Source organism: Mobula hypostoma, chromosome 2 (genome assembly GCF_963921235.1).
Source record: "Mobula hypostoma chromosome 2, sMobHyp1.1, whole genome shotgun sequence".
NCBI classification, from domain to species: domain Eukaryota; kingdom Metazoa; phylum Chordata; class Chondrichthyes; order Myliobatiformes; family Myliobatidae; genus Mobula; species Mobula hypostoma.
The window spans coordinates 12,327,296-12,353,378 of record NC_086098.1 but is presented as its reverse complement, the minus strand read 5'-3'; the positions used below and the strand labels follow the sequence as shown (position 1 = coordinate 12,353,378).

Genomic DNA, 26,083 nt, shown 5'->3' with positions numbered 1-26,083 from the left:
TTAGGCATCACTTCACCTGTGTATCTGTTGGGGTTGTCTACTGTATCTGGTGCTCTTGATACAACCTCTTCTACATTGGTGAGGCCCAATGTAAATTGGAGGTCTACTTTTGTTGAGCACCTGCACTCCATCCGTCAAAAGCAGAATTTGCTGGTGTTGATGTCCAACCATTTTAATTCCTATCCCCATTCCCATTCTGACATGTCAGTCCATGGCCTCTTCTTCTGCCATAATGAGGCCACTCTCAGGGTGGAGGAACAACTTACTTCTGTCTCAGTAGCCTCTGACCTCATAGGATGAACATTGATTTCTCTTTCCAGTAATACTGCTTTTTCCTCCTCCTTCCCTCATCTTCTATTCCCCACTTTGACCTCTTACCTTTTCTCTTCACCTAATTATCACCTGGCCCTGGTGCTGCTCCTCCTTGTCCCTTTCTCCCATCATCCAGTCTCTTCTGATTCCTTCTTCACTCCTTTGACTTTTCCACCAAACACTTCCCAACTTCTTACTACTTACTTCAATCACCCCCACCCCACACCAGGCTGGCTTCACCTATCACCTTCTAGCTTGTCCTTCCTCCCCTTCTCCACCTTTTTCTTCTGGCATCCCCCCCCCTCCCTTTCTGGTCCTGATGAAGGGCCTCGACCCAAAACGTTGACGTTTATTCATTTCCATTGATGCTGCCTGACCTGCTGGTTTGCTCCAGCATTTTGTGTGTATTGCTCCGACTTTCCAGCATCTGCAGAATCTCTTGTGTTCTTGTATATCAGTGATAAATTTGATTCAAAGTGAGAAGCACAAGGCCTTTAACACAAACATCTACAAGGCCTTTAACACTGGAAGTATAACTAAGAGGTATATGTTCTCCTTGAGGGAGAATTAAGAAGTTATTATTTAGCACACCAGAATTTAAGGTGGCACAAAAGTTCATTTATCTCACAGTTTCTCGGCTCATTCAATATCATCTTAGTTTTTTACTCTATGCTATTGTAATTGATTCAGAGGACTCTGGGAGTTATCAACAGTGAGAAAGGTTTAGGGAAGTTGCAACATAGAGCAGATTGTTAATCCATTGTCAGGTGTGCCCTGGGAATCTTGAGAGAGTATTAAACATAATGTGACGTCACTAATTGCACCTCCTACTGATCCTACCACAACCTAAGCAAATGTTTGATTATTAAACAAAATTGGAGAGCACATTACTGCAGGATAACATTGATATGCATTGCATATTGGTAACAAGGGAATAAAAATTGGTAAAATGTGACCAGTGGGATGCTCCTGGGATTCATACTGAAGTTTGGTGTTTGCATTCTATATCAGTGTTTTGGATGAGGATCATCTGTTATTTCCATCTTTACTATGACATAAAGAAAGCGAAGTTGGGGAGTGCAGGTGTTCTTCAGGGGATAAAATTAACGGGCAACGATGTGTGATTTGAAATATATAGTGAAAAATATGTGAAGTCATCTTAAATAGAGAACATTTGCAAACTATGATAGGTTAAAAGGTGTTGGTGCTCATTGAGAGCTGGATGTCTTTGTGTGGGAATCACTGAAGGTGAGCACACATGTATGGCAAGCAATTCAGGAGGGAGATGGTATGATTGCCTTGACTGCAAGGGGATTTGAGTACAAGAGTGGAGTCATCTTATTTGGATTATACAGATTACATGTGAAAATGGAACTGGAATACAGTTGGAACTCTTGTCTCTGATTGATATATTTATCAGAGGAAAAAGGTGCAGCGAAATGTTCAGTAGATTGATGCTTTGGACACCGAGTTTGTTGTATAAAAAGAGATAGTGTAGACCAAGTCTGTGCCTTGAATTGTATGTAAGACAATTGAAATCTGAAAGAACATGTCAGTTATCCTGTAGAAGGATAGCATAGTATTTTGATTTGCATTTTAATTTCAGATTTCCACATTTTATTTTGTCGAAAAAAAGCTTACTTGTTGAGTTAGCATCTGCACCCTGATTGTTTTCTTCAGAAGACGATCTCCTTGAATAGTGGCCCTTTTCCAGATGTGCTGTTTTTGGAGAGTAGAATAAATTCAAATTTGAAGAAGCCTCTGATTCTAGTTTGAACATTTGTCAATATATACTACATAAGGTAAGATTCTTAAGATAAAACAAAATGTTGTTTCATGACCAATCACTTTAGTAACAAAATCTGAAATATGAAACATCAGTGCCCTTGAATGGAAAATCCTACAAAAGGTAGTGGATACGGTCCAGTCCATCATGGGTAAAGCCCTCCCCACCGTTGACTACATCCACACGGAGTGTTTTTGCAGGTAAGCAGCCTCCATCATCAGGGAACCCCACCACACAGGTCATGTTTTCTTCTCGCTACTTCCATCAGGAAGAAGGTACAGGAGCCTCAGGAATCACATCAACAGGTTCAGGAACAGATATTACCCCTCAAGCATTAGGACCTGAACCTGAGGGGATAACTTCACTTGCCCCATCATTGAACTGTTCCCAAAACCTATGGACTCACTTTCAAAAACTCTTCATCTCATGTTCTGGGTATTTACTGTTCGTAGGTACAATTGCATTAGTAATGCTAATCATGTGTTAGCCAAACTATGTATGTAGTTCTCCTTCCATAAAACATATAGGTAAATCAGATTGATTTTTAATGTGGTGTGAAGTTTCATGATCATCAGTTCTGATATGGATCTTTGTGTCAAATTTTATTTTTAGATTTGACTGGATTAGTGTATTGTAATATAAACCAGAGTGCAATGAAAATCATTGCTTGCATGATGCTCACAGTAAACAGTTTACATGGTAATTAAATACAACAGTAAATACAATAAGAGCACAGAACAGCAAAGCGATACAAAGTTCCTCGGGCAATCTGATGGACTGCAATACAAAGGTACCAAAAGTGTCAATAACAGAACTACCAAGAGAGGTAGAGTAAAGTGAATGAGAATGTGGCAGTGTCACCAGGAAAGGAGTGTGACAGAGTTGATGGGTTTGAGAGTCTGACAGCAGTGGCGAAGAAGCTGATCTTAAGTGTGGATGTCTGATCTTTCAACCTCCTGTATCTTTTGCCAGAAAGTAGAGGAGAGAAAAGGTAATAGCCAGAATGGCAGGAATTCTTGATGATTATACTGGCCTTCCTGAAGCAACACACCATGAAGACAGATTGGATGGAAGGAAGTGATGAACAGTGATAGACTGGTCTTTATTTGAGCTATCCAGTTAGTGTGGTGGGTTTGCAGTCATATCTCCAGATCAGTGGTTCACTTTTCTGGTTACCATTCCAGTAATATGGCCACCTTATCTTGCAATATCTATAAATTACTGGCCTGTTTGGTTATTTTGGGTTAATCACCTAGTGTCAACCTGGATTGGTTTACGTTTAATGGAGTGAGATGACAGTTTCCTTCTCTGATAGCTTTCACAATAATTTGAGTTGAATTCAGCTTTGCTGCAATAGGGTTTGCAAACAGCAGGTGGTTTACGAGCATTGTGCTATGATACTGGGTTGCTATGCAGCACTTACCTTAATCATCCCATACCTGTGTACTATTCTTGAATGATGAATTCTTGTTTGCTGTGGTATTAATCCAAAACCATGCAGCATCTGATAAAACTAACATTTATGAGACTAACACACGCAAAATGCTGGAGGAACTCAGCAGGCTGGCAGCATCTATGGAAAAAAGTACGGTTGACGTTTTGGGCCAAGATCCTTTGGCAGGACTGGAGAAAAAAAACTGCAGAGTAGATTTGAAGGTAGAGGGAGGGGAGAGAGAAACGCCAGGCGATAGGTGAAACTAGAAGGGGGAGGGATGAAGCAAAGAGCAAGGAAGTTGATAGGTGAAAGAGGCAGAAGGCTATGGAAGAAAGAAAAAATGGAGGGGGGGGAGCATCAGAGGGAGGCGAGTTTCACCTATTGCCTGATGTTTGTCTGTCTTCTCTCCACCTTTCAAATCTACTCCTCAGCATTTTTTCTCCAGTCCTGCCGAAGGGGTTTAGCCCGAAACGTTGACTGTACTTTTTTACATAGATGCTGCCCCTGCTGAGTTCCTCCAGCATTTTGTGTGTGTTGCTCAGTTTTTCCAGCATCTGCAGATTTTCTCTTGTTTGTGATTTATGAGATTAAAATTGAAATAAAGTGGTTTGACAACAACCTTTCCTACAATGTCAGCACAACGAAAGAGTTGGTCATTGACTTCAGGAAGTTTGTGGCAGTGCAGTGTACACACTCCTATTTACATCAGTGGTGTCGAGGTTGAGAGCTTCAAGTTCCTAGGAGTGAACATTGTTGTTGTCCACACAAATACTATTGCCAAGAAAGCTCACAAGCACCTCAGCTTCCTCAGTAGGCTTAAGAAATTTAGCATGTTCCTTTGACCCTTACTAATTTTTTGTTGATACACCATAGAAAGCTTTCTATCTGGATGCATCATGGCTTGGTCTGGCATCTGCTCTGCCCATGACCATGAAAAGCTGCAAAATGTTGTGGACGTGGCCTAGTACATAGCAGAAACCAGTGTCTCTTTCAGGGTCTCCTTGCTGCCTTGGCAAAGCAGCCAGCATAATTAATGACCCCACCCACCATGGCTATTCTCTCCATCCCTCCCTCTCACCCCACTCTCATTGGGCAGAAAAACAAAACTTAAAGCTTATACCACCAGGCTAGAGGACAGGTGTTGTCCCACTGTAGGAGCCTTGTATCTTTATTATCAGTCTGTATTGTATTTGTGTTGCACATCCTCGCTCTAGATTAAGGTAATTTGTCACGTGGGTTTGGGTGGTGTTAGAAATAAATGAATATAGTCACCTGTTTACCTTCATAGTGGCACAGAGAGAGGATGAGTAGGGAGCACATTTTTATTGTTAACCACTTTTGTATTTGTTTGAATTTGATTCAATTACGTTCATCTCACTCATTTTGTTTCACTGGACTTATGAAAGAATCAAATGATTTTATTGATGGTTTGCAATAAAGGATTAAATGTACTTTTTTGAGTTGGAATTCAGTTTGTTGGAAACGTGCCATACAGTGCAATATTCCCTCAGCCTCTCAGTGACTTGTGTTTTCAGTTTGTTGTTACACCCACTGTATGGAAAGATGGAATTGTTTACTGCACTGCATTTTCTCTGTAATTGTACCACTGTATGTGCATTCTGTTATTATTTTTACTGTGAATGACCTGTAAGACAGTTTTTTTTCACTGTACCTTGGTAATATATATGACAATTATAAACCAATTTGCTAAATGTTGTTACTTACTCCCAGAACTGAAATAACCATACTGGGTGTATTCTTCAGAGGATCTCCTTGAGTACTGACCCTTGACCTGGTAACCTGAAAGTGTAATACATTGAAAGCTGCTGAATTTCCCTCTTTTGATTTGAGCATTATTATTTATTCACCTATTTCACCTATTTGTTCATTTTACCAACAAAACTGTTTGCTCAATGGATTTTAAGTGAAAAATGTTAGTATAAGTAGAAACATAGAAAACCTACAGCACAATACAGGCCCTTCAGCCCACAAAGCTGTGCCAAACATGTCCTTACCTTAGAACTACCTAGGCTTACTCATAGCCCTCTATTTTTCTAAGCTCCATGTATCAATCCGGGAGTCTCTTAAAAGACCCTATCATTTCCGTCTCCACCATTGCCTCCGGCAGCCCATTCCACACACTCACCACTCTCTGTGTAAAAAAACTTACCCTTGACATCTCCTCTGTACCTACTTCCAAGCATCTTAAAACTCTGCCCTCTCATGCTAGCCATTTCAGCCCTGGGAAAAAGCCTCTGACTACTCACATGGTCAATGCCTCTCATTATCTTGTACACCTCTATCAGGTCACCTCTCATCCTCCATCACTCCAAGGAGAAAAGGCCGAGTTCACTCTACCTATTCTCCTAAGGCATGTTCCCCATTCCAGGCAACATCCTTGTAAATCTCCTCTGCACCCTTTCTATGGTTTCCACATCCTTCCTGCAGTGAGGCGACCAGAATTGAGCACAGTACTCCAAGTGGGGTCTGATCAGGGTCCTATATAGCTGTAACATTACCTCTCGGCTCTTAAACTCAGTAGTAATTGTTTTGACAAACTTCCATTGATACTGGCATCTTCCCCTTTCCTTCTCTGTTCTGAAGAAGGGTTCTGGCCCAAAACGTCAACTGTTTATTCATTTCCATAGATGCTACCTCACCTGCTGAGTTCCTCCAGCATTTTGTGTGTGTTGCTTTCCATTGGCAAGAGTGGGTTTTAATACACAAATCTGTAGGCAGTTCTGTTGTGATCAGATAGCCAATTTTTGTCAGTTTGACAGAGATGGGATTGATTTTGTATGGAGCAGATACCCTGAAGATCATTGGGTTTTATTCCTGCACAATGACATATAATCACCTCAACCATTTTGGAGATAATTTGACTCACTTGCATTACTGGACTGGGAAGAAGGTTCCAGGTTGTCTTCCCTGAAGGAACGGGGATATAGGTTTGTGTCATAAATCCACACTAATTGAGGAAAATCCCAGTTTGATTTTGCAACTATTCATCTAGGGTGGGTTACTCATGTAGTGTCATTGCCACTGGATTTTTTTCTGCAGTCTTTAAAATTCACTTTAATTTAGCACAAAGTTACCTCACGTACACAGTAAATACTTGTTTCAGCTAGTGCAAACATCCAATATGTAGATTCTTTTAAAGCATAATCATATCGGAACTGACTAAATCAACATGTTACTTACTTCCAGAATCAAAGTGACCATTCTGGGTGTCTTCTTCAGAAGATCTCCTCGAATACTGGCCCTTGGTCTGGTGACCTTAATGTGTAATAAATTGACAATTGGTGAACTTCTCTTTTAATTTGAGCATTTGTTAATTTTTTATCTTTTTATCACCAACAACTATTTGCTGAATGAATTTTATAGCAGATAATGTTAGTATTTATTCTGACAAGCTTCCATTGGATAGAGTGGCTTTTAATGTTCAAATCTGTAGGTAGTTCTGTTGTGAACATAGAAACAGAGAAAACTTACGGCACAATACAGGCCCTTCGGCCCACAATGCTGTGCCGAACATGTCCTTACCTTAGAACTACCTAGGCTTACCCATAGTCCTCTATTTTTCTAAGTTCCATGTAGCCATCCAGGAGTCTAAGAGACCCTATTGTGTCCGCCTCCACCACCACCGCCGGCAGCCCATTCCACGCACTCACCACTTTCTGTGTAAAAAAAAAACTTACCCCTGTCATCTCCTTTGTACCTTAAAACTATGCCCTCTTTGACCATTAATGCTATATTCTGCCAGCATATCTGACCTACCAGAATGAACCACCTCACACTTACCTGGGTTGAACTCCATCTGCCACTTCTCAGCCCAGTTTTGCATCCTATCATTGTCCCACTGTAACCTCTGACAGCCCTCCACACTATCCACAGCACCCCCAACCTTTGTGTCATCAGCAAATTTACTAACCCATCCCTCCACTTCCTCATCCAGGTCATTTATAAAAATCACAAGGAGTAGGAGTCCCAGAACAGATCCCTGAGGCACACCACTGGTGACCGACCTCCATGCAGAATATGATCCGTCTACAACCACTCTTTGCCTTCTGTGGGCAAGCCAGTTCTGGATCCACAAGGCAATGCCCCCTTGGATCCCATGCCTCCTTACTTTCTCAATAAGCTTTGCATGGGGTACCATATCAACTGCCTTGCAGAAATCCATATACACTACATCTACGGCTCTACCTTCATCAACGTATTTAGTCACATCCTCAAAATATTCAATCAGGCTTGTAAGGCACATCCTGCCTTTGACAAAGCCATGGTGACTATTCCTAATTATATTATGCCTCTCCAAACATTCATAAATCCTGCCTCTCAGTCTCTTCTCCATCAACTTACCGACCCACTGGCCTATAATTTCCTGGGCTATCCCTATTCCTTTTCTTGAATAAGGGAACAACATCCGCAGCCCACCAATCCTCCGGAACCTCTCCTATCCTCATTGATAATGGAAAGATCATCGCCAGAGGCTCAGCAACCTCCTCCCTCGCTTCCCATATTACCCTGGGGTACATCCCTTCCGGTCCTGGTGACTTATCCAACTTGATGCTTTCCAAAAGCTCCAGCACATCCTCTTCCTTAATATCTACATGCTCAAGCTTTTCAGTCTGCTACAAGTCATCCCTACAATCACCAAGATCCTTTTCCATAGTGAATACTGAAGCAAGGTATTCATTAAGTACCTCTGCTATCTCCTCCGGTTCCATACACACTTTTCCACTGTCACACTTGATTGGTCCTATTCTCTCAATTTTATCCTCTTGCTCTTCACATACTTGTAGAATGCCTTGGGGTTTTCCTTAATCCTGTCTGCCAAGGCTTTCTCATGGTCCCTTTTGGCGATCCTAATTTCATTCTTAAGCTCCTTCCTGCTAACCTTATAATCTTCTAGATCTCTATCATCACCTAGTTTTTTGAACCTTCCATAAGCTCTTCTTTTCTTCTTGACGAGATTTACAACAGCCTTTGTACACCTCAATTCCTGTACCCTACCATCCTTTCCCTGTCTTATTAGAATGTACCTATGCAGAACCGCACGCAAATATCCCCTGAACATTTGCCACATTTCCGTATGTTTCCCTGAGAACATCTGTTTCCAATTTATGCTATCAAATTCCTGGCTGATAGCCTCATATTTCCCCTTATTTCAATTAAACCTTTCCCTAACTTGTCTGTTCCTATCTCTCTCCCATGCTATAGTAATGGAGATAGAATTGTGATCACTATCTCCAAAATGCTCTCCCACTGAGAGACCTGATACCTTACCAGGTTCATTTCCCAATACCAGATCAAATACAGCCTCTCCTCTTGTAGGCTTATCTACATATTGTGTCAAGAAACCTTCCTGAACACAACAAACTCCACCCCATCTAAACCCCTCACTCTAGGGAGAGGCAACTTAAAATCTCCCATCACAACAACCCTGTTATTACTACACCTTTCTAGAATCTGTCTCCCTATCTGCTCCTCGATGTCCCTGTTACTATAGTATGGCCTATAAAAAACACCCAGTAAAATTATTGACCCCTTCCTATTCTTAACTTCCACCCACAGAGACTCCATAAACAACCCCTCTATCACTTCCTCCTTTTCTGCAGCCGTGACACAATCCCTAATCAACAGTTCCACATCACTTCACCTGTGAGTCGACTGGGGTGATATACTGCGTCCGGTGCTCCCGATGTGGCCTTTTATATATTGGTGAGACCCGACGCAGACTGGGAGACCGCTTTGCTGAACATCTACGCTCTGTCCGCCAGAGAAAGCAGGATCTCCCAGTGGCCACACATTTTAATTCCACATCCCATTCCCATTCTGACATGTCTATCCACGGCCTCCTCTACTGTAAAGATGAAGCCACACTCAGGTTGGAGGAACAACACCTTATATTCCGTCTGGCTAGCCTCCAACCTGATGGCATGAACATTGACTTCTCTAACTTCCGCTAGGCCCCACCTCCCCCTCGTACCCCATCTGTTACTCATTTTTATGCACACATTCTTTCTCTCACTCTCCTTTTTCTCCCTCTGTCCCTCTGAATATACCTCTTGCCCAGCCTCTGGGTCACCCCCCCCTTGTCTTTCTTCCCAGACCTCCTGTCCCATGATCCTCTTGTATCCCCTTTTGCCTATCACCTGTCCAGCTCTCGGCTCTATCCCTCCCCCTCCTGTCTTCTCCTATCATTTTGCATCTCCCCCTCCCCCTCCAGCTTTCAAATCCCTTACTCACTCTTCCTTCAGTTAGTCCTGACGAAGGGTCTCGGCCTGAAACGTCGACTGCGCCTCTTCCTATAGATGCTGCTTGGCCTGCTGCGTTCACCAGCAACTTTGATGTATGTTGCTTGAATTTCCAGCATCTGCAGAATTCCTGTTGTTTGCGTTTAAGTTCCACACACCCACCTTTTTTGCCTCCCTCCCTGTCCTTTCTGAACAGTAACCCAATTATTTTCATTTTATCTGGAATGGGACTGATTTTGCATTTTCATAGAGCAGATACCCTTAAGATCATTAGGTGTCATTCCTGCACAATGAGTTATAACTGTGTAGTTACTTATTGGAGATACTGTAATTTGAATCACTGACATTGCCAGACAGCGAAGGAGGATTAGCTGTTTCCCCTGAAGGATCTGTATTTGGTTTCTCATTAGTCTAAATTAATTGAGGAGAATCACTATTCAGTTTTTCAACTATTTGTGGTAGGGTTTGAACTTGCATATTGTCTGTTGCTTATGTCGTACTATTGCCACTGGATTATTCTGCAGTCTCTAAGTTCACATTAATTTAACATAGTTACATCACTTACCTTGTGTCAACTGGTGCTAAGCATTCAATGTGTAATCTCTTGTAAAGGATATTCATATCCTGTCAAATTATCCTGACTAATTTGAAGTATTACTTACTTCCAGAATCGAAGTGACTATCCTGGGTGTCTTCTTCAGAGGATCTCCTTGAATAATGACCCTTAACCTGGTGACCTGAATGCGTAATAAGTTGACATTTGTTTTTTTCCACCAGTAACCATTTGCTCAATGTAATTTACAGCAGAAAATGTTAGTATTTGGTTTAACAAGCTTATTTTAGAAAGGGCTGTTAATGTACAAATCTGTAGGCAACTCTATAATTGTGAATAGATAGTATAGTTCTTGACAGTTTGACTGGGATGGAATTACTTCGTGTTTTCATTGTGTTGATACATTTTCATTGTGTTCTTTAGGTTTTATTCCTCACAGTGACTTATATTTGGATGATCTTCTCGGTTATTTCAAAGATGATTTGGAATCACTGATATTGCTGTTCTGGAAAGGAAGATATAAGCTTTCTTTCCTGAAGGGGCTGAGATATTTTCTCGTAATAGTCCAAATGAATTGATGAAAATCCCAGTTCAGTTTTGAAATTTCTCATGGTGGGGTTTGAATTTGCAACATATAGGTATAGTGCTTTTACCTACTAGGCTACTCTGCAGTCACATTCATTTCACAAAAATTTACCTCACTTATGCAGTTAACATTTGTGCTGATGCAGAACATCCAATGTGTGGACTCCTGTAAGGAAACAGTCTTGACCTAGCTGACATAATAATATGTTACTTACTGCCAGAATTGGAGTGACCATTCTGCCTGTTTTCTTCAGAGGATCTCCTTGAATACTGACCCTTTACTTGGTGACCTGGAAGTGAAATTGGTGAATTTCTCTTTTGGATTGAATACTTGTTATTTTTTCATTAATTAACTAATTTTGCCAACAATTATTTGCTCAGGTATATACAGGTAAAAAATAGTATATGTAGTAATTGTTCTTACAAAGATCCACTAGAACAGGAGTTCCCAACTTGGGGTCCATAGACCCCTCAGTTAATAGTAGGAGTCCATGACATAAAAATGTTTAGGAACTCCTTCACTAGAAAGAGTTGCATTAATGCACATATCCATAAGCAGCTCTCCTAAAGTGAATATAAAGCCCAGTTCTTTTTAGTTTGATTGCAATGTGATTGATGTTATGTTTCCATGATCCTGATGCCTTTAAATTCTTTGGGTTTTATTCCCATGCAGTGACATATAACCACAGTTCAACAGTCATTTCAGAACTGATTAGAGTCACTATATTGCTGGCCTAAGAATGAGGAAGCCTGCTGTCTTCTTGAAGGAATTGATGTATTGGTTTCTCAAATTTGTCCAAATTAATTGATGGAAATCCCGTTCAGATTTGCAACTTCTTTTGGTAGTAACCACTAGGCTACCCTGTGGTCTAAGTTCACTCTGATTTAACACAAATTTATCTCACTTATACAGTGAATATTTGTTTGTACTGGTGCTGAACATCCAACGTGAAGACTTCTGTAAAGGATAATCATGTCCAAACTGACATAAAAACCATAAGACATCGGAGCAGAATTATGCCATTTGGCCCATCGAGTCTGCTCCATCATTCAATCATGGCTGATCCTCTTTGGCCCCACTCCCCGGCCTTCTCCCTGCAACCTTTGGTGCTGTGTCCAATCAAGAGCCTATCAAGCTCTGCCGTAAATTCACCCAATGACCTGGCCTTCATAAATTCACCACCCTCTAGCTAAAGAAATTTCTCTGCATTTCTGTTGTAAATGGACAGCCCTCTATCCTGAGGCTGAGCCCTCTTGTCCTAGACTCTCTCATCATGAGAAACATCCTATAACATGCTACTTACTGTCAGAATTGGAGTGACCATTCTGCCTATTTTCTTCAGAGGATCTCCTTGAATATTGGCCCTTCACCTGGTGACCTGGAAGTGAAATAAATTGACAATTGGTGCATTTCTCTTTAGGTTTGAGCATTTGCAAACTTTTTTGCTAATTAACTAACTTCCCTTGAGGTGCTCTGCAGGGATCTGTTCTGAGACCCCTCCTCTTTGTGATTTTTATAAATGATATGAGGAAGGAGAAGGATGGGTTAAGTAAGTTTGCTGATGACACAAAAGTTGGGGGTGTTGTGGCTAGTCTGGGGGGTTGTCAGCGGTTACAGTGGGACATCAATAGGATGCAGAACTGGGCTGAGAAGTGGCAGATGGAGTTCAACCCAGATAAGTGTGAAGTGGCTCATTTTGGCAGGTCAATTTTGAAGACAGATTATAATATTAATGGTAAGGCTCTTGGTAGTGTGTGGAGTATCAGCGAGATCTTGGGGTCTGTGTCCAAAGGACATTCAAAGCTGCTGTGCAGGTTGACTGTTGTTAAGAAGGTGTATGGTGTGATGGACTTAATCATCTGTGGGATTGAGTTCAAGAGCAATGAGGTAATGTTAAAGCTAAATAAGACCATACTCCCACTTGGAGTACTGTGTTCAGTTCTGGTCCCCTCATTACGGGAAGGATGTGGATACTATCGAGAGAGTGCAGTAGAGATTTACACGGGTGTTGCCTGGATTGGAGAGCATGCCTTATGGGAATCGGTTGAACGAACTTGACCTTTTCTCCTTGGAGTGACGGAGGATGGGAGGTAACTTGATAGAGGTATATAAGATGATGAGAGGCATAGGTCATGTGGATAGCCAGAGACCTTTACTCAGGGCTGAAATGGCTAACACGAGGTGCTGGGAAGTAGATACAGAGCAGATGCCAGGGGTAAGTTTTACACACAGCCAGTGACAGTGGTGGAGGCGGATACAACAGGGTCTTTTAAGAGACTCTTAGATCAGGGGTCCCCAACCGTTTTTTGCACTGCGGACCGGTTTATTATTGACAATATTCTTGCCGACCGGGGTCGGGGGGGGGAGGGGAGGGTTGCCAACGGAGAAGAGTAGCTGTCAAATACGTTGTGTTTACCCAAAGAAAGACTACCATGATCATGAAGCCTTGCGCGGGCACCAGTGCGCATGCGTGTACGTGCCGATTTTTTTCTACAAATCGTTTTTGGCCATTCTGTTTGGGGAGGTGTTAATCACGACTGGAATATAGGTGATAAGTGGCTAATACATTCAATTTCATTTCTAAAAGGGTTTATCTAACGAATTTAATATTAAACACACAGCGTATATTTTCCTCACATGAATATAGTGATAAGTCAATTATCAGGGGAGGACAGGGGAGCTTGAAATAAGTGTTGAACGAACTTCCAGCAGAAGTGGTAGAGGCAGGTTCGATATTATCATTTAAAGAAAAATAGGATAAGTATATGGACAGGAAAGGAATGGAGGGTTATGGGCTGAGTGCAGGTCGGTGGGACTAGGTGAGAGTAGCGTTCGGCACGGACTAGAAAGGCAGAGATGGCCTGTTTCCGTGCTGTAATTGTTATATGGTTATATAAGTCACTTATAAGGCAATAGCATCATAACATTTTAAGTAACGTTTGGATATTAAACACACAGCACATATTTTCCCCGTATGAACATATAAAATCATTGCAACACACCAATATCGCTGAATCAGTGGGAGCCCTGGGCTTGTTTCCCTGCAACAAGACGGTGCCATCGAGGGGTGATGGGAGACAGTGATACTCGAAGGGGGTTCCTTATGTCCAGTCTATTCCGCAATTTAGTTTTCGTTGCATTCATTGCAGAGATATGTTGGAAATGGAAGCAACGTTTTCCGTGCTTTCGTGGCAATCTCAGGATATTTAGCCTTGATTTTGATCCAGAATGCCGGCAGAGATGTTAAGTCAAACATACTTTTCAGCGGCCATCATTTGCAAACTCGAGGAGTTGATCTCCTTCCCGCGCTGACATGGATGACGCCTGCGTAATGACCTCGCGCGCGTTCAAGCTCAACGGTGGGTGTGACAGGGAAAGGTGCAGCTGACTCATATCGCAAAATCATATTGTTTCCTCGCGGCCCGGTGGTTGGGGACCACTGTCTTAGATAGGTACGTGGAATTTAGAAAAATAGAGGGCTATGCAGTAAGGAAATTCTAGGCATTTTCTCGAGTAGGTTACATGGTTGGCAGAACATTGTGGGCCGAAGGGCCTGTAATGTGCTGTAGACTTCTATGTTCTAACAGCTATGTGCTCAATGATTTTTACAGTATAAAATCTTAGATAAATACTATAGACTTTCATGGTTCCTTCTTTTCTCGGTGTGTCAAGGCCAGATGCATGACAGATGCTTTGGCATCTATCGTAGAGAGGTTCTGTCAGTAAGCATAGTAGTCAGTGTCCAGTGTGGCAGGAATGGATATGTGCCTTTCTCAGCCATTCAAAGCACTTCATGATGATTGGCGTCAGTGCTCCTGAATACTGAAGGGAAGATCAACCTTTTTATCAACATACCTTAAGAACAATTATACATAATAAATTGATAGGGAAACATTCATGGTTATGGTGCTGTATAATGGAATCATAAGTTACTAATCATGTTATCTGTTAGGTTAGTAAGATAGTATAGATTATGCAGTATATTGAGCAAGCAGAGATGGTTAAGGTTCATTGTGAGATACTGACATCTGCTGGAAGGAGTGTATATTTGTAGGCGCTATGAATTCAGTGATAAGTCAGTGATAAGTCCTGTTCCTGAGAACTTGTTGTTGAACAGCTTGTTTATAATCATTGTTCATATCTACACTTAGAAGTTGTTTATTGAAACTAATCTGTGCTTGCCCAATAGTGCTATGAGTAGCAGAAAAATTCTGTTGAACTTTTAAGATTTTAAGGAGTGAATTGAGCTTATAACTGAGCATGGATTTTACTTGGATCTTTGAAATCAAGGTTAGTTCCAGGGAATGGGATTGATACTACTCTAACTTGATAGTAAACTTTACATCTGAGAACTCAAGAATTTACAAGCTGGAGGAGGCTACATGGTCTCTTAAGCCTAATCAACCATTCTGTAAAATCATGGCTGATCAGGTACCTGAAGTCTATTTTGCTGCTCTGTGCTATGTTCTTTGACTCCTTTTGTGCCCTCTGTAGTAGTGAAGACTAAACTTTTATAACTGTTGACTAGAAAAAGTTCTTATTTCATTGGTAATTGGTCAACTCATGGTCCTGAGCCTCTGCTTTGTAGTTCTAGTCTGTCTAACTGAAGGGAGCAGCTTTTGAGATCCACTTTGTCAGTTGCTCCCAGTGTTGTAGCTCTCAGTGACATCATGTGCTCCTAAGTTCCATGAATATAGACCCTGATTTGTCATTCTGTATTCATAAGACAATATCCTCATCCCAAGGGTCAATCTAATGAGTGTCCTCCAGGATCACTGTATTTCTATAGGTAGAGAACTAAAGTGCGCACAAATATACCAAATTTCTCACACAAAAAAGTCTCTAAATTATAAGCTAGACTTCCTTTCTTTAATATTGCAGCAGCCTTCAGTAATAGCTAACATCTGTTGTCTGCTGCAATTTGGTCTGGCACGTAAAACAGCCAAACAGCGGTTCATCATCACTCTCGGATCCGGGCCCTACCACGTTGATATGCCCTCAGGCCTGGAGCCCACCAACTCGATTCAGCTCATACCTGGCCTTTCCAATTCACTTAAATTGGTCAAACCTCTGCTTGTTTCTCACTCTTGGGCCTGGGCTCTGCTGCCTCATCTCTATTATGCTGCTTGGAATTGCCTCCAAGTCCACTTCAGCAGACAAACATTGGTTTGTTTCCCAGTCTCAGGCCCAGGCCCCGCCACCTTGATTTGGTGTGTATACACCATGCTGTAATCACCCTGCCCTGCACCTTCGAAATTTCAGTTTACATTGCAAAAAATGCCAAGGTTCTACAGCTGATTCAAAAGCTCAACTCCAAAAGGAAGGTTACAGGCTTTTGATTGCAGTGTTCATTTTTGAGAAAAAGTGTACAGTAATTAATAGTTGTTTTGCTGTCAGCAAGTCATCTCTGTGCTTTACCAATGCCATCTTAAACCAGATTCTCTATAGCATTACAGCTAACTTTGCTACTTTGATTTGTATATCAGCAAACTTGAGGGTTCGGTACTGATTCTTGTGGTGTCTCCCTAAAAAACAGTCTGCCCAACCCCTATATGTTCCTGCTTCATCTTAGACCATAAGCTATAGGAGCAGGATCAGGCTATTTGGCCCATTGAGTCTGTTTCGCCATTCAATTGTAGCTGATCCTGTTTTCCTCTCCTCAGTTCCACTCCCCGGCCTTCTCGTCGTAACCTTTGATGCCATGTCCAATCAAGAAGCCATTAAGCTCTGTCTTAAATACACCCAACAACCTGGCCTCCATAGCTGTCTGTGGTAACAAATTCCACAAATTCACCACCTTCCGGCTAAAGAAATTTCTCTGTATCTCTGTTTTAAATAGACGCCCCTCTATCCTGAGGCTGTGCCCTCTTGTCCTAGACTGTCCCATCATGGGAAACAACCTTTCCACATCTACTCCGTCTAGGCCAGGGGTCCCCAACCTTTTTTGCACCGTGGACCGGTTTAGTATTGACAATATTCTTGCTGACCGGCCGACCGGGTGAGGGGGTGAGGGGGGGGAGGGTTGCCAACTTTTTCACTGTGTTTACCCCGGGAAAGACTACCACGACCATGAAGCCTTGCGCGGGCACCTGTGTGCGCATACATTATGTACGTATGCGTGTATGTGCCAATTTTTTTCTACAAATTGTTTTTGACGATTCTGCTCAGTGAAACTACACTATATATACTTCCACTTTATATAGGTTGTGTATTTATCATATCATTCCTGCTTTTACTACATGTTAGTGTTATTTTAGGTTTTATGTGTTACTTGGTATGATTTGGTAGGTTATTTTTTTGGGTCTGGGAATGCTCAAAAATTTTTCCCATATGAATTAATGGTAATTACTTTTTCCCTTTACGCCATTTCGGCATGAAAGGAACGCTCTACCTTAGTGGGGGAAATACGGGACAAGGACAAGGGCGGTCCCGTATGGGACAAACCAATTTAGCCCAATATACGGGATGTCCCGACTAATATGGGACAGTTGGCAACCCCGGGGGTGGCGGGGGGGGGGTGCTGTTAATCACAACTGGTATATAGGTGATAAGTCAACTATGTCACTTATAAGTGGCTAATACACTCAATTTTGTTTCTAAAAGGGTTTATCTAATGAATTTAATATTAAGCAGCGCATATTTTCCTCGCATGAATATAGCGATGAGTCAATTATATGTCACTTATAAGTCAATAGCATCATAACATTTTAAGTAACGTTTGGATATTAAACACAGAGCGCATATTTTCCTCGTGTGAACATATAAAACCATTTCAACACACCAATATCACTGAATCAGTGGGAGCCCTGGGCTTGTTTCCCTGCAACAAGACGGTCCTATCGAGGGATGATGGGAGACAGTGATACTCGAAGGGGGTTCCTTTTGTCCAGTCTATTCCACAATTTAGTTCTCGTTGCATTCATTGCAGAAAACCCCGCTTCGCAGAGATATGTTGGAAATGGAAGCAACGTTTTCAGTGCTTTCGTGGCTATCTCAGGATATTTAGCCTTGACTTTGATCCAGAATGCCGGCAGAGATGTTATGTCAAACATACTTTTCAGCCCGCCGTCATTTGCAAGCTCGAGGAGTTGATCATCTTACAGTGCTGACATGGATGACGCGTGGGTCATGACCTCACGTGTGTTCTAGTTCAACAGTGGGCGTGACAGAGAATGAGGAAAGGTGCAGCTGACTCCTATCATTTCATATCACCAAATCATATCGTTTCCTCGCAGCCCGGTAGCACATGCTTTGCGGCCCGGGACCAGTCCGTGGCCCGGTGGTTGGGGACCACTGGTTTAGGCCTTTCAACATTAAAAAGATTTAAATGAGATCCCGCCTCATCCTTCAAAATTCCAACGAGTACAGACCCAGAGGTGTCAAATGTTCCTCATGTGATAACCCATTTTTCCTGGAATCATGGTTCGGAATTTGCACCGTCTCAGATCACAAGTCCCTGCAGCAGATAGTGAGGTCAGCTGAAGGGATCATCGGGGTCTCTCTTCCCGCTATTACAGACATTTACACCACATGCTGCATCTGCAAAGCTAACAGCATTGTGAAGGACCCCATGCACCCCTCATACAAACTCCTCTCCCTCCTGCCATCTGGCAAAAGGTACCGAAGCATTCGGGCTCTCACGACCAGACTGTGTAACAGTTTGTTCCTTCCCCCAAGCCATTAGACTCCTCAATCCTCAGAGTCTAGTCTGACACCAACCTACACACACACACACACACACACACACACACACACACACACACACACACACACACACACACCACTCCACTCCACTCCCTTTGCAATGTTTGCTCATTTCTTAATTCCTGCTAAAACATTGTTTACATTTACATTTACATCATTTATTATTATATTGTAATTTGTCCTTTACTGTGCCTATTGTCTTGTTTATTAATTATTGTACTGTCTCGCACTGTTTTGTGTACTTTATGTAGCCCCGTGTAGGCCTGAAGTCTAATGTAGTTTTGTGTTGTTTCAGGTAGTCTAGTGTAGTTTTGTGATTGTTTCATTTTTACTGTGTACTGTACCAGCAGTTATGGTTGAAATGACAATAAAAGCAACTTGACTTGACTTGACTTGTGAATCTCCCCTGAACCCCTTCCAATGCCAGCGCATCTTTTCTTAGATGAGGAGCCCAAAACTGTTCACAATACTCAAGGTGAGGCCTTGCTTCTGCCTTACAAAGCCTCAGCATCACATCCCTGCTCTTGTATCCTAGACTTCTGGAAATGAATGCTAACATTGCATTTGCCATCCTCACCACCAACTCTACCTTTAGGGTGTTCTGCACAAGGACTTCCAAGTCCCTTTGCATCTCAGATTTTTGGATTTTCTCCCTATTTAGAAAATAGCCTGCACATTTATTTCTACTACCAAAGTACATGACCATGCATTTTCTAATGTTGAATTTCATTTGCCATTCTCTTGCCCATTCCCCTAATCTGTCTAAATCCTTCTGCACATACCTGTTTCCTCAACACTAACCTGGCCCTCCAGCACTCTTTGTATCATCAGCAAACTTGGCAACAAAGCCATCTGTTCCATCACCTAAATCATTGATATACAGCATAAAAAGAAGTGGCTCCAACACTGAACCCTGCAGAACACTACTAGTCACTGGCAGCCAATCAGAAAGGGATCATTTCATTCCCACTCACTGCATCCTACCAATCAGCCGATGCTCTAACCATGCCAGTAACTTTCCTGTAATACCATGGGTTCCTAACTTGGTAAGCAGCCTCATGTGCAGCACCTTGTCAAAGGCCTTCTGACAGTCCACATCTACAACATCCACTGCATCCCCTTTATCTATCCTACTTGTAATCTCCTCAAAGAATTCTAACAGGTTCGTCAGGCAAGATTTTCCCTTAAGGAAACCATGCTGCCTTTGTCCTATCATGTCCTGTGTCACCAAGTATTCCATAACCTCATCCTTAACAATTAACTCCAACATCATCCCAACCACTGAGGTTAGACCAACTGGTCTATAATTTCCTTTCTGCTGCTTTCCTCCTTTCTTAAAGAGTGGAGTGACAGTTGCAATTTTCCAGTCCTCTGGCATCATGTCAGAGTCCAATGATTTTTGAAAGATCATTACTAATGCCTCCACAATCTCTACTGCTGCCTCTTTTAGAACCTTAGGGTGCAGTTCATCTGGTCTGGGTGACTTATGAACCCTTAGGTCTTTCAGCTTTTTAAGCTCCTTCTCCCTTGTAATAGTAACTGCACCCACTTCTCTTCCCTCACACCCTTCAACATCTGGCACACTGCTAGTGTCTTCCACAGTGAAGGCTGATGCAAAATATTCATTTAGTTCATCTGCCATCTCCTTGTCCCCTGTTATTATTTCTCCGGTCTCATTTTCTAGTGGCTCTATATCCACTCTCAACTCTCTTTATTTTCACATTCCTCAAGAAGTTTTTACTATCCACTTTGCTATTGTTTACTAACTTGGTTTCATATTTCACCCTTTCCCTCTTTTAATTGCTCTCTTTTGGTTTTAAAAAGTTTCTCAATCCTCTATCTTCCTGCTAATTTTTGCTTTTTTGTGTGCCATCTCCTTTGCCTTTACATTAACTTTGACACGGCATTGATCGTGTAGATATCCAGAGGGTTTTTCCCAGGGCTGAAATGGCTAACATGAGGAGGCATAGTTTTAAGGTGCTTGGAAGTAGGTAATAGAGGGGATGTCAGGGGTAAGTTTTTCACACAGAGTGTTGAGTGTGTGGAATGCACTGCTCGTGACAGTGGTGAGGCGGATACGATAGGGTCTTTTAAGAGATTCTTAGATAGGTACATGGAACTTTGAAAAATAGAGGGCTATGCAGTAGGGTAATTCTAGGAGTTTCTGGAGTAGGTTACAACATTGTGGGTCAAAGGGCTTGTAGTGTGCTGTAGATTTCTATGTTCTATGTTCCCATGTCAGCCATGGTTGTACTATTTTCCCACTTGATTATTTCTTTGTTTTGCAGTACATCTATCCTGTACCTTCCTCACTTTTCCCAGAAACTCACACCAGGATAGTATTTGGTGACATATATGTACTTGGGTAATAAATTTACTTTGCACATTGAAATTTACTTTGGACTTTGAGCTTAGTGTGACAATTCCTGCTTTCAAAGTGTGACTCCCTGCAGTTTTCCCCTCCAAAGATCTTAGAATACAAAACATTAAATATATACAAGGTTGAAATATATTTTTGATGACTTGGCCTGAAAGAAACATAGAAACATAGAAACATAGAAAATAGGTGCAGGAGTAGGCCATTCGGCCCTTCGAGCCTGCACCGCCATTTATTATGATCATGGCTGATCATCCAACTCAGAACCCAGCCTTCCCTCCATACCCCGTGACCCCTGTAGCCACAAGGGCCATATCTAACTTCCTTTTAAACATAGCTAATGAACTGGCCTCAACAGTTTGCTGTGGCAGAGAATTCCACAGATTCACCACTCTCTGTGTGAAGAAGTTTTTCCTAACGTCGGTCCTAAAAGGCTTCCCCTCTATCCTCAAACTGTGACCCCTCGTTCTAGACCTCCCCAACATCGGGAACAATCTTCCCGCATCTAGCCTGTCCAATCCCTTTAGGATCTTATACGTTTCAATCAGATCCCCCCTCAATCTTCTAAATTCCAACGAGTACAAGCCCAGTTCATCCAGTCTTTCTTCATATGAAAGACCTGCCATCCCAGGAATCAATCTGGTGAACCTTCTTTGTACTCCCTCTATGGCAAGGATGTCTTTCCTCAGATTAGGGGACCAAAACTGCACACAATACTCCAGGTGTGGTCTCACCAAGGCCTTGTACAACTGCAGTAGTACCTCCCTGCTCCTGTACTCGAATCCTCTCGCTATAAATGCCAGCATACCGTTCGCCTTTTTCACCGCCTGCTGTACCTGCATGCCCACTTTCAATGACTGGTGTATAATGACACCCAGGTCTCGTTGCACCTCCCCTTTTCCTAATCGGCCACCATTCAGATAATAATCTGTTTTCCTATTTTTGCCACCAAAGTGGATAACTTTAAGAAGAGTTGAAGCCAAAGGTCAAGAGCTGTGATCTAATTAAAAGGCAAGGCTGGGTGGAAGGTCTGAGTGTCCTAGGCCTGAACCAATTCTCAGTGTTATAAACCACTTTTCAAAAAGAGTTTATTGTCGATAAATGTTCTGACAAATACGGCATATGTATGCAGTTTTTTCCCTCATTGGATAGTACATAAAGAGGATTGAAAGATGCCTCAAATGCAATTGGTAGATAAAGAAGATTGCCTTTACAGAGCATATCAATCAGCAGTTCAGTTAAAGAGTTCAACTAGAAAATTTAGGAGATAATGGATTTAAATATGAGAGGTTATCATGAGCTGGAAAGTGGTGCTGGGGGTCAAGGCATTAATTTGGGAGCATGGCAGAGTAAAACCAACTTTACTGCTGATAGAAGTTTTCAGTGTATGTTCAGTAACTGAGTGAGTTTGGGTGCTTGAAACACTGACATCATATATTGGATGTGCTACAGCAATTTATTTTGTGATAGTTATAACTTCCTTCTTGGTGGGTGTTCCATTTACAAAAGTACCTTTGAATTTAAGTTGCCTTTTACGCTTGCAGAATTAGTAACCAGATAGATTGAAACTGGCAAGAGGTAGTGAAGGTGAATCATACTTAAGCACTCAAGTCCAAGGACTGGAATAGAACTCAGGTCATGAGCCAGCGCTTTATGCAAAACTGAATAACCTGTTTCAAAAAGTTCAGGGAAGGAAAAGTCCATTTGTAAATCACCAACCCACGCACTAATCCTGGTGTATATTTGGTTCTGGAAACCAGTAATATTTTGATGTGGTTATTTATATTTATCATGAATACAAAATGTAACATTTTTTAAAATAAATGGAATGATCTGTTGCCACATTGTGCAAAGTAAAATTAGAATTCTTTATCTGCTTATTTTCTGTATGGTTTTTGTTATTGGACTTTGCTATCAATATGTTATATGTAATTATTAATAATATTTTATTTAAAATTTCATGATAGGTTTGATGTTTTTACATATGAAAAATTACGTAATGTGAACAGTTACTAATAGTAACTCAAACCTTTATGCATTTAGTATTGTGTGTGGATTACTTATTAACCAGTTCTGTGACCACTGATTAATCTTCAACGGGAAACAGAACTTATTTGAGAAGGTTTCAGCCCGAAACGCCGATGGTCCATTCATTTCCATAGATGCTGCCTGATCTGCTGAGTTCCTCCAGCATTTTGTGTGTGTTGTGATTGTTACCTGAGCATCTCTTTTAGAAAATGTGTTTATTTTTGTTCATTCTATTGTTTTTCAGTGCTGTAGAAAAAACCCTCTATTTTCCAAAACGCTCTTATTTACTTACTCTAACTTATTTATTTATTTATTTATTATTTTTATTTTATTTTTTTCTTCTGTGTTAAGCACGGCATTGAACTGCTGCTGCTAAGTTAACAAATGTCATGTCACATGCCGGTTTATAATAAACCTGATTCTGATGATGAAGTGATAGGAAATGATGGAAATTAGTAATGCACTTTGTTCAGAAAGTTCAGTACTATGATTTCTATGTTCCTATTCAATGTAAATTAATCAACTGCTCCACAGAAAATGAATCTTAGGGTTGTAGGTGATGACATGTATGCACTCTGATAATAAATTTTACTTTGAATTTTGAACTTCGAACTTTAAGATTAATTATCAAATATAAAGTACTAACTTCAAAGTCCTTGGGTTGATCTTATGAACAGTGTCCTTACAGGGAAATTTAGGAAGGAACCTTTCAAGCTGAACCTTTGATCATTTTTGCTTTCACAGCTGCTGGCTCCTTGCTGTTAAGAGAGCATTGTCTTTCTCAGGTTTATAATAAACAAACTCATGCTTGCTCATGTTGTATTCCTTTTGTCATGGTTAGCCTAATTAGTATATCTATGCATTTGTTAAATTCCTTTCCCACCAATATAACACTCTTTTATGAATTGTGTATTGTTTGCAAATTTAATGAGTTTCTGATATCTTGGTACAGATCCTTGGTTAAGAACTTTTGGTCCATCCTGCAACCTGGTGTCAAGTTTTTTTTCCCTCTACTTCCCAATCAATAACAAATTTATATCACAAGGTTAATCCTAATTTCAAGTATTCCTCTAGTTTTCATTATACTCTTCTGAGACAGTACTTGAACTTTCAAGAGGAGCCTTCCCTTTCTTCCATGGTCTTCTGTCCTCTCCCATCAGATTCCCCCTTTTCCAGCCCTTTATCTATTTCACCAATCAACTTCCCAACTCTTTACTTCACCCCTCCCCCTCTCCCACATTCCCCCTTTGTACTACTTCCTCCCATCCCCCACATTCTTAGTCTGATATCCCTTTCCTTTCCAGTCCTGATGATGGGTCTTGGCCTGAAATGTCAACTGTTTACTTTTCCGTAGATGCTGCCTGGCTTTCTGAGTTCCTCCAGCATCTTCTGTGTGTTACCTGAGCAATCAAGATATTTTTGCACGTAAACAACAGGAATTCTGCTGATGCTGGAAATTCAAGCAACACACATCAAAGTTGCTGGTGAACACAGCAGGCCAGTCAGCATCTCTAGGAAGAGGTACAGTCGACATTTCAGACCGAGACCCTTCATTAGTTCAGTTAGTCCTGATGAAGGGTCTCGGCCTGAAACGTCGACTGTACCTCTTCCTAGAGATGCTGACTGGCCTGCTGCGTTCACCAGCAACTTTGATGTGTGTTGCAAGATATTTTTGCATTTGGTATTGTAGGAATTGTTGAGAAAATCCAGGCTGAAGATGTGGTGCCTACCAGCATATATTGCCAAAGAGTGTTCACTGACTAAATTCAACGCAAGTTCCATGTGCGGATGCCAGCCAACTTTAGTGCTCTTGCTTGGCTTGGAATGCATACATGCAAAATAATTATTATTGATAGTTTTTGGTAACTTATCAAATACTTTCTGGAAATCAGTATCGACAACATCCTGAGCACACTAGTGCCCACCATGCCAGTGACTTTTTCAAAATATTCAACTAAGTTTGTCAAACCATGAATGCATGCTAGTTCTTTTTAGCAATTGATTCTTGATAAAATTGATTGCCTGAAAGTTTGTCATCATCGATATCCAACTAATTTTCTTTCCCTTTGTTAAATAATATTGATTTTTTTAAATCCTAACACAATATTCCTGAACCCAGAAGGTTTTCTCAAAGGCATCTTTCCTCTAGTGTGATACTTGGGGTTAACAGGAGTTCAAAGTGATCAGTAATTGAAAGATGAGGTCTGGTAAAATTATGATGGCCAGTCACCTAAGCTGGTGCTGACTGTAATTGCTCAAAAGGTACAGTATATTTTTTTTACCTCCTATCGTTCAGAGAATCAGGACAAGAACCTAAGCATGGATTTGAGATACAGTATCATATCTGTCAAAGTAGATAAAAAATGCAAATTCTGGCAATCAGGATTGTTAAATAAATGCAAAATATGAAAAGATATTCCTGATTTGCAATTTTATTCTTCATCACATTTCAAATTTCAATATTAGGAAAATGTTTGAGCAGATTAAGATTGCACCTTAAACAAATCCTACTGGAAATGGACAGGTAAAAAAAACACAAAACCTGACTAATATTTAAAATTTCTGATGTTATTTCTTCTGATGTTTTGTATCTAAAATTGGTAATCAACGCTTTTGCTATAGGAGAATAAAATGAGTCTTCATCAATGATTAAATTTATGGTACAGGCAAAATTAAAGCTTACTTACTTTCAGAATTGTCATCAATCTTGAATGCATACTTTCCCTTTACTTCATGACCTATTTTATGAAAGAAACAAAGCAATAACCAAAAGCATGAGTTCTTTTAATTACAGTTGATATAAATATTAAGAGGAATGTGCTTTAATTGATCTTTGTGAGTGAAGAAGGGTAATAAAATATTTTTATTTGCATAGCTCATAATATGATTAATGAATGGATCTTACTTGCAGAATTAGAGTGGCCATTGTTTCCATATCCTTTTACTTCATTACCTATTTTGAGGAAGAAAAACAAAATAAGGTTGTTGTTATTTTTAACTTCTTCCCTTCTCTAAATACAAGATCACATAACATTGAAGAGA

The 26,083-nt window shown here is 41.0% G+C and overlaps 2 protein-coding genes across 4 annotated transcripts in view; one reads left to right on the top strand and one right to left on the bottom strand.

The window, feature by feature from the left end:
- The window catches only part of nt5dc1 (5'-nucleotidase domain containing 1), a 665,771-nt gene that overhangs the window by 109,788 nt on the left and 529,900 nt on the right, over window positions 1-26,083 (top strand). The gene's annotated exons all lie outside the window — the stretch shown is intronic.
- Window positions 1-26,083, bottom strand: part of LOC134338043 (collagen alpha-1(X) chain-like) — a 54,213-nt gene that overhangs the window by 5,448 nt on the left and 22,682 nt on the right. For all 3 annotated transcript variants that reach the window (XM_063033567.1, XM_063033581.1, XM_063033576.1), the window contains 7 exons: window positions 25,947-25,994; window positions 25,729-25,779; window positions 12,236-12,310; window positions 11,147-11,221; window positions 10,456-10,530; window positions 5,259-5,333; window positions 1,954-2,031 (listed from right to left, as the gene is read on the bottom strand). In XM_063033567.1, the coding sequence (XP_062889637.1) occupies window positions 1,954-2,031; window positions 5,259-5,333; window positions 10,456-10,530; window positions 11,147-11,221; window positions 12,236-12,310; window positions 25,729-25,779; window positions 25,947-25,994 (477 nt within the window). The remainder of the gene's footprint in view (window positions 1-1,953; window positions 2,032-5,258; window positions 5,334-10,455; window positions 10,531-11,146; window positions 11,222-12,235; window positions 12,311-25,728; window positions 25,780-25,946; window positions 25,995-26,083) is intronic.